Raw genomic sequence first — 10,166 nt, 5'->3', positions numbered from 1 at the left:
TTTTGGAATAAACAAGATCATGAGTCATCCATGATATTCCCATATCACCGGTACACCACTGACAACAAGGAGAAACTATGCAACAGAAACCAGAGCTATCCAAAACATGGTCTCCCCTAACATTTATAAACAGATCCACCCCCCAATATGCTACACTAGCAGTACTCCTGGGTCCCAAAAGATCAAAAAGAGACATTAAAGGAACATATTCATATCTGATGAACCCAAAAAAAAACAAAGAAAAAAAATTTAATCCTGGAAGTTTCACATAACTTTCCACGACTCTAAAGTGGGAAAGCTCGGAAAAGTGTCGAAATCTAAGCCACCAATACCGCTACCATCAGCTAATCCCATGTTTGGCCCGAAAGAGAGTTGGCCAGCACTAGAAACCCCAGTTACGGCTCCAGCAGCCGAGTTGGGTCGCATCGCCTGCTGCTGGTGATGGTCCAGCAAAAAAGCTGACGTATCGAGGGTCGGTAGGCATCCCGGCCCCGGCAACCTGCTGCCGGGTCTCTGGGGTTCTGGTTTCAGGATCGGCACCACCGGCGTCTGCGAGTTTCCGAGTCTCGCGCCGGTCACCTGCTGTACCATCTGACGGAAGTTGGCCGGATCCGCCGTGATGAAGGTCGTCTGGGACCGCTTCGAAGCGCGAGACTTCCGTTTCGAAACCTTTCCCGCCTGTGCCGCCGGAATCGAGTTACGCTGGCGTTTCTGGGGGGCCACCGTTTCTGGTTCGGAGCCGCCAGAGAGACTTGAGACGGTAGGGGTGGTGGGCGCCGTGTCGGGCTTGATGAGGTTGAGGAAGGGAGAGATGGTATCGGTCTGCAGGAAGTCCAAGTTAGCACCGCAGAAAGATTTCTGGAGAGCCTTGGTGAGGGTGTCGTTGTCACGAGCAAAAGCTTCGGACATCCACGAATCCGCAAAGGCCGGACGGAAGGCCCAAGGTTCGATACTTGCCAAGTTCTCAGACGACGCCATAACTATAGTCCTTACGTTTACTAGGCCACAGGGTTAGTGTTTTTGTCTATGAGTAGAAACAGAGCCCTAAAAGAGGAGGCTTTAAGCACGCTCAAAGCATTTTCCAAATGGCGGCCTATCCGATTCGCATATACGGCATGTGGGTTGTGAGGAAGAAGGAAGGGATAGATAAGGCGGTGGCCGAAAGTTCTTAAGAGGGATTCGGGTGGTGTAGAGGGGAAGGAAATGAGAGGGAAGGAAAATTGAGTCTGGGGGAGGGGCATAAATAGGGCGGTGAGTGGGAGAAGAAACCGCGTTGTTTTGTGAGGGACACGCGTCAGCTTTCCGTACGGAACCAAACTATAGCTAGGAGTCAAGCTGCAACACTGGATGATTACTTCCCTTCCGATGGAATATTACCACACCAAACACTGTATATATTATTTTAACAAAATAAATGATTATTCATATAAATAATTTCCATTTTTTTTTTAAATGCTGTCTTTTGATGACATGAAATTCAAAATATATTATAATTAAATAATTATAAATTTTCAGAAAAATTATATGAACGCTCATGATGTAAGCTGGGTTAAATACAAATAAAAAAAAGTAGTACGTACTAATGTTAAAGTAACCATGGTTAGTATATGGGGATCAACTGTTGGGAGTCGTCGGTGTGAATGTGTGATCGTTTACTAGTAGTAGCAAAGAACGGTGTTAAGCTCGCTTTGAGTCTTGATGGACGGTCAAGCCGCGTACTTGGCCTTCTCATCTTACGCGTTAAGCTCGCTTCCCAATCTCCTCCCCTCTCTCTCAATTGTTTATCATCGTTTCCGTCCTTTTTCTTTATACCTTTCAAAATCTTCCCCTCTCGTCATTTCAAAATCTGCGCCGCCGCCGTTACCGTTTGCACGCTATAATTTTAATTTATCTACTGTTTTTTTTTTTTAAGTAAAAATTGGAGAACTGTGTATGCATATTTTGCTTTATAATTTTAAGAATGAGGTGTGAGTACTTCATTTGTAGAGACAATTACAAAGGATGTTTCGATTTTCATATTCCTAGAAAATTCATAAAAAAATCCATATATATGTGTATATATATATTCGCTACTTATCATCCATAACCATAATATTCCCTGTACTGCACATTTTAGAACAACGTCTCGTCTACAAATTTTGACCTTAAAACTGCTTGTCAGTCACGGGTAATGTGGGCTGTGGATATTTTAAAAAAAAAAAATCATCTAAAAAATATATAAATATATATATTAATATTATAAGATATCCATGCACTGCAGATCACATGATGCCGAGTTTTGAGATGCGACGTTGGAAGCGTGTGGGCTCCATCTCCTTTTAATTTCTTAATGAGGTTGCTCTTCAGCCCCTGTCTGTACTCTGTAGACTCTGTACTGTAATAATAATTATGGCAGTATGGCACGTACCCCGATCCATCCCCATTTTTCCCCTTCTCAATACATATACAGTGCTAGGTAAAAAACGACAGACACATGCAGGTGAATTTGGCATATGGTGAAATTCAGAAAAAAAAAAAAATGTAAACGTAGATCGCTTGATTACTAGTAGATGATATGATAAGAACAGATTGAATTGCAAGGGAAGGTACGTATGAACAGGATCGATTAAAGGGGTAGGGTGTTTAATGCAACGTGGTTCAAGGGGTAGCAACTCTCACCATAAAAAGGATACCCCATGCATTCATTTCTCTCATCGTCAAACGGACCAATGTGGGGTTAGGTAACATTGGAGTTGACATGTCCCCTATTATGTTCCTCGTAAATGCCACCAGCTCCTACATTCGCCAACGGTCGGTGGGTGCCCTTCTTTCTTTCTTTCTCTCTCTCTGTCTTTCTTTCTTTCCATGCTTCTAATTTCTCCAATTTATAGAAAAAGCCTTTAATTTATTTCTTATGTCTTTTCCTTCAAAATTATATATATGAAAACTCGAATATGCTGGGTTTTATAAATATTGTCTGCTCTGGTCGTTGTTTATAACTTTATAAGCTATCGAAACTCCACAAAAGGGCATATTTTTGAATAAATCACCTCAACTTTTGCTTATATATGTATTATATATGCATCGTTTCGAGCTATGTATTATGCAATATTTCTAAACAAGTAGCTAGCTAGGGATAGATATATATATATAATCTATATGGTGGTAGTAGGTCATGTGTACACATGTGTGCATGCTCATGAGAAAGTTTGAGAAAAAAGTAAATAATTTTTCAAGAATCCTTTTAAGTAGTTGATAACAACATGACATATTGTGAGTTGGAGCTAGCACATGATCAGTGTGGACTGGTGACTTGACTTGGTCACGAACACTATTATATATAATTGTATTGATTATGATCCGGTCAAGCACCTGTATTGACACTGTATATCCAAGTTTACTTGGCTTTTCGTTTCTTCTTCTTTTTGTCTCGCCCCTTTTTCATAGCGTTGGAAAATTAGTGGTTAATTGCACGACTTGATATTTGTGATCATAGTCATGTACTAATCTAATTTTTCCGTGGAAATGCATGGACATTAATATTGGTTTGATCTTCTAATTGGTAAAAGGCCAGTATTCAATCACATTGAAGATTGAATAACTAAACTTCCACGCATCTAGTATTATTAGGGTTTATTTGGATAGTGTGATAAGATGATCAGATAGTTTTATATGAAAATTGAAATTTGAATAAAATGTTAATAAAATTTTCTTTTTCATATTATTATTTTGATATTTGAAAAGGTTGAATTAGAATTTAAAAATATTAAATTGTTTACTATATTTGATGTGAAAATTTGAAAAAATTGTAATTATAAGATGGGATGAAATATTTTTTGAATGCAAACAAACTCTTAATTATTCATTTACTCTAGATATTGCAAATTGATGAGATCATTGCCAAATATCCCATGTAGTAGTAAAGTTCCCAAACATGTTCTTGACTTCTTTTTTTTTTAATGAAAATTATATTAAAAAAATCAATTAGAAATTTAGAAAAAGGCTAAAAAGAGTGAAGCTTGTTTGAGAATATAGCCAATCAAATAGGAAGAGCAAAGTGGGAAGCAATGGCAGATATAAGAGAAGAAGAGGATAATTGGAAATAGATTGGAGTGTTAGAGAGGCAAAGAAAAGGTCATCACATTCTAGAACAAAATTTTTTGAAATGAAAATTGAAAGGGAAAGGATAAAAATACGCCAGCGGTGACGCAAAGGACTAACGTGACATGACGAAGAGGTGACGCGGAATGATAAGGGCGTTAAATATATACATATATATAATTTTGTTTTATATTAAAAAAATAAATAATCAGGAGTACAGATAGGGTTTGACTGGACATCCGATGCTTACACCGAAAGCTCTGCATTTTAATTTTTAATTATTTTTTATTCCCCAGTTCTTGCTCCCCAAGTGAATATTATACACCCATTTGGCTTCGGTGACGTCGGCTCAGCTCTTTGGCTCATTCGCTGGCTCCGCTAGCTGCACTCTGCAGCATCTATTTTATTCCCCTGTTATAACGACGTTTGCATGCACACTGCTCTCCGATTTTACCTTGTGCTGGACCCCCCTTTACTTTTTGTAATTGAAAACCACACGTACGTACGATTGAATATCAAATTATTGAAACAATTTTATGATTCAAAACATTTTCAAAAAATAAAAAATAAATATATGGATTATATATTATAATAAATAGTATTTAATATATTAAAAATGTGCAACCGGTCCAGACCGAGAATATAACGCTAATATATATATATATATTTCATGTCTATCTCTTTCTAAATTAAAAAATATATTTATTTAAATTTGAAAATGATAAGAAATCACAATCCTTATAATCATCAATACACGTACGATATATATATATATATATTTTTTTTTGATAAACACGTACGATATATTGACCGATGGAGAAGGTTAGAAATTAAAGTGTGTAATTTTTTGAAGGGCAGGTAGATGATCTCTAGCAATATTCCATGGCTGATGGTATATACGTACGTGCACCCTTAGTCTTATTTAATATTTTCAAGTATTCAACAAATTAACTTTCTTAAACAATATACCACTATCATTAGAAATAGAATTAAAAACTAGAAGCCCATCTAGAATCCTCAGCTTGTTTTATATTCCCAATATATATATACACATATAGAATTCTCAGCTTGTTTTATATTCCCTATATATATATATATATATATATATATGTATGTATAACTTCTGGTCTTGATCTTTATATATTCAAGTTCAAATTAAGGATATTGTACACATATAAATATATAGCTAGTTTCTATTTTACCCAATAGGATAGCCATTTTCATCCATTAATATTGAATTATTATTTGATATTAAAAACTAATTATATCTTTCATGATAATTCCCTTAGCCTCGTTTTTTATAGTGAAAATATTTTATCTTATTTCATAACATCATTACAATTTTTTTAATTCTTATATAAATATAATCAATATTAATTTAATTTTTTTAAATCTCAAAATAATAATAATAATATTTTATTTAATTTTTAATTTTTATCTTTTATCTTAACTCACGATTGAAACCCATCGTATTGTTTTGATGTCACTATTGAGAAAAAAAAAATGAAAAAAAAAAATCTATTCTGATCATAATCATGCCATTGGTACTATAATATATTGTTTTAAGAACCTCATTAGCTAGGTTGCATGCTAGCTAGCCTATAACTTTTTGAGAAATTTACATGAATCACTCCATGTATGCCATCAATCAATGAAAAAAGCAAAATTCAAGTTTCAACCATCGAATAAAGAAATGAAGATGATCATCAGTCCCACATTTTTGTGGTTCACGCATTGACTTGCATCGTCCATTGGAAAATAATTATGTGAGGAGCTTTTAATATTTAATAGGTGACCTATGTCTATAGTTAGCTAGGGGCTCCCTGATCAAGTCCCGCCGCATGCTCATGATACACATGCATTAGGGCCACGTACCACATAAGTCTTCTGGGATGAACTGTACGTACGTCTTTTTCCTTTGATTGATCCAGAAATTAAGCTCATGTGATAACAAACTAATTAAGATGGAACGATCCCTCTCTTGTTCAATCTGCTTTAATTTACCCAACAAGAGTTGACATGGTACGCACAACATGTCCGCCCTCTTCAGTTCTCGATAAAAAAGCCTAACCTACCAATTACCGTCCATGCAGATCTTTGCATGTGTATTTGGCACAATTTTGATGAGATTCATTAAATGCCCAAACATGATTGTTTACCAAAAAAGTTTGAAAAGGTCGTTCTAAACTTCTAATCAATAAGTTACCATTATTATTATTATTAAGCTTTTTAACGGGAATACTGCACGTAGGTTGATCATTTTGACAACCTTTTTTTTTTTTTCTTTAAGCAATCATATTATAGATAATATAACGGTTACAGTGGGTTGGGAGGCCCCAACATTCATCTTAAAATAACAAATACAATACAAAAAAAAAAAAAAAGAGAAAGAAAAAAAGAAGAAGAAGAAGATGTAGAGTCAATGACTTGACCACCATCCATGTCTCATCAAGAGGATGTCGCTTGAAGCAATTTTGAAACAAATTGAAAATATCTAATTTAACTGCGATTGAATGTCACACCGAAAAGGCCTATGCTACATATTGCTGATCTGGACTAAATCATTTGCCACTTTAATGAATAAAGATATAATCTTTATTTCACTTGAAGTGGATTAGATCAGGGTAATATTTGTGATATATATTATATGAGTACTGCTATATCCACAAATGAGTTACATAAAAATAATCCAACAAATTGATGTAGTTTCATCTAATATGTTAGATCTACTTCATAATAAAAATAATTTTACAATCTGACGAATCACATTTAGCTACATCAGTTTGTGTGATTATTTTTGTGTAATCTCTTTGTGGCTAGAGTATTTTTCATATTATATGGAGATAACAAAACTCATGATGAATAGTTTTGAGTTAAGAAAATCATGATTGTCAATCTCAAATAAGATTGTGGTATTAGCTGCATGCAGCCAATATTCTTATGACACGTATAAATATAAGAGACCATTAATATTAATGCAAATTATTAATTAAGGATTATTGACCGAAGTCTCAAAGAATTATATACGACCAGTACGTCAAACCCACTGATCCCCAAACATGATGGCCTTGCGGCCTTGGGCATGACCAAAAAGCTTTGGCAATTTCTATATATGCCGACAGTACGTAAGAGTTCTACGCATAGATCATACGGCCTGTTGGACGCAAGTCGATCGTTTGGTGTGTTGTGTTGATCGTTGGAATGACTTTTTGATCGGGAGCAGTTTGGCCACATATTTTTGTTTTTATTTATTTTTTATTTTATTTGCATGGGGCAATTTCCTTGTCAGTTGTTTGTTTGTGTTGCTGGCTCTCTTTCTTTCATCCATTTTTAATAAAATATATACCAGACGTAGGTACCACTGGCAACATTCAATTCTGAGAATGACATGGGTAGTCAATTTGAATTTTGGTCAACCCCGGCCCCCATCCATCTTTAAATTTTTTTTTCTTGTTTTTGTGCAGAAATGGTTAAGCAATTAATTAGCTAATCTAAGCAAGTCTGAATTATTTTAGTAACAAGCTCGTACTAGACTCGTTATTACTTTCGTTAATAAGACTTAACTTAAGATATCATCATGTTGTTCGGCTGATCTCTCTCGATCCTTTCTCTCTTTCAGAAGTTGGAATCCATGCATCCATGCATGGTTTTCACTTTCTTGGAAAATGGCCATATATATGCGTGTTTGGTGGCGAGGCTAGCTAGCTAAAATGTTGATGTTGCGTGATTGATGAGTGGGTTAACTTGGATGAGACAGATATTGGAAGAGATTCCAAGATAAGCTTGCGGCCATCTAAAATAAACCCGTGTGATCACCACGATCGAGAAAGGGTACTAGCTAGCTAGCTGGAAGGTTCTTTGCATGGATGCAATTGGTTCCTGGTTTTTCACTTTAATATCCCAAAAGAAGACGATCATATATACGAAATTAAAAGAATAAAAGTAACTAGCCATGTTTAAAAAGCACAAAATATTCTGGATTAAAAGTTGATGCCAAAGATCAGAGATGATTGGATTTGCTTACGTTCAGTACAAGAAAAGTATATCTATCTCGTAATAAATATAAAATTAAATAAATTACACGTGGATAAAGTGGGGGAAAAAGACGAAAAAAAATGAGGGGATCCCAAAAAAACCAAAAAAAGGGAAAAAGAGGAAGTCACTTGCGCTCATCTAATTCGTTTCTTTTAGATTATTTCTGAAAATTGGGGTACTGCTGTCTTCACTTTTAGGTGCAAAAGTTCCTTAATATATAGTGCCTTCAGATTCCGATCAAGGATATAAGCTGCCTGAAAATATTGTATTCTTTTCCTGAAAGTGTGTTCTTGAAGAGTTATAAAAAGCATATTGTACTTGCGTGCTCAAATTATAGCATCTTCATTAGCTTAGCTAAAGTTTAAGGATGGCTAAAATTTAGTTAATATGTGTCAAAAAAAACTTCACATTGGTTTGGACATTATTAAAAGAATTTGGATATTACCTATAGTTATATACTAAATATGAAAAACTACAGTAACTTCACCAAACATTAAAATAAAGAAAAATCTAGTTGTAAAACAAATAAGCACACCCATCAAACATGATTGGTCAGAAATTTAGATTTTAATAAAAATTGTATCAATTTAAATTTTAAATATGAAAGCAGCAGTATTGATACGCAAATCAGTACGTCAATTCTCTTGTACGTAATAAAACTCAATAAATAATACTCTATCACGTCAACAAATATAATTATTATTAACATTTAATTGATAAAACTACAAAAGGTTATAAAAATAAATTAAATAAAGAATTATTAAATTAATAATATTTTATTATTATATAGAGAATAAATAGATAATCCACTGTGGGGATTGAATTTCAATAAAAAAGACAAATGAAAATCCATGTGATATTAGCTAAAATATGAAGATTCATTTAACCAATCAAATGAGAATTCTCTTAAACAGTCCATGGTGATAAGGATATATATATATATATATATATATATATATATGTTGTTGAGACTTGAGAGCATGCAGCAAAATAGAAACGCAAGTACATATATATATATATATATATATATATATATGTTATTTTGTTAGGAAATTTTTTGAGAAATGTCATCTCTAGTAGTTGGGGAGTTGAACCCCCTCTACCATGGACCCAATATTGGTACCTCAGAACTATGCATGGGTGGTGCCATTGACCATTTATAAAACCATTGGTTTCGAATGAAAGGAATGAGCATAGATTGGGCTTTCCAATTCATAATCAAGACTTTCAACACTAATTTGGTCCTCGAAGGCTTTGGGTTCAAGCTGTCCATTCATATATATATACTAGCAGGGGTGCTACTTGCACGTTTGTCCGGTTGAAAGAAAAAAGAAATTTACCAGAATATAAATCGATTAAGAAATGTGTTCATTACATACAATACAATGCTAAAATGCCTCATGTCAATATTAGTCTCTCTGTCGCGGCCACCAACTCTCGAACCCACGACTTGGATCTTGCATGATATTATACGCTAGCTTATAACTAACTTTTTATTGTAAAGTAAATCTGACGTATTATATTAAGTCAATTTGTAAATTTATTTTTATAAGATATTTTTATAAAACAAACTCTAAATGCTCTATGATTTCAGTGCAGTAAACATTATTGCAGTTACATCCTTTGTTAAATTGGGCTAAGGCCTAAGACCAATTAAGATTTTCATTTGATAAAACTTACCTCCATTGGTTTGCAGATTGGACCTCTCTAATGGACTTAAACCCAGGCCCGATTGAGATTTTTTTTAAGTCTAATACGAAGCTCATTTAAAGTCCAAGTGGGCCCAGTTTCGAACGAACGAAACATTATTGAGATCATAAAAAATATGAAACAACGATGAAAAATATAATTGCAAGGATAATTGTGTATTAATCTGTGTATTAATATAATGTGATTGATAAAAAATAAATTTTATTAAAAATAATATTGATTTAAATTTTAAATATGAATAAATCAGTATTGATATACAGATTAGTGCACGATTATGCTTGTATATAATAAAACTCAATAATGATACTCTTTTACGACTAGAAGACAATGATCTGACTGTT

The 10,166-nt window shown here is 34.2% G+C and overlaps 1 protein-coding gene across 1 annotated transcript; it reads right to left on the bottom strand.

Annotated features, from left to right (window-relative positions):
* LOC122277617 (calmodulin-binding protein 25-like) lies at positions 1 to 1,223 on the bottom strand. Its single transcript, XM_043087693.1, has one exon. The coding sequence runs from the start codon at positions 976 to 978 to the stop codon at positions 265 to 267; it is 714 nt and encodes a 237-aa protein (XP_042943627.1). The 5' UTR covers positions 979 to 1,223; the 3' UTR covers positions 1 to 264.
* Positions 1,224 to 10,166: the final 8,943 nt, after the last annotated feature.

The sequence above is a fragment of the Carya illinoinensis genome, chromosome 9 (assembly GCF_018687715.1).
Source record: "Carya illinoinensis cultivar Pawnee chromosome 9, C.illinoinensisPawnee_v1, whole genome shotgun sequence".
NCBI lineage: Eukaryota > Viridiplantae > Streptophyta > Magnoliopsida > Fagales > Juglandaceae > Carya > Carya illinoinensis.
This window is presented reverse-complemented; position numbering and strand designations above follow the sequence as displayed.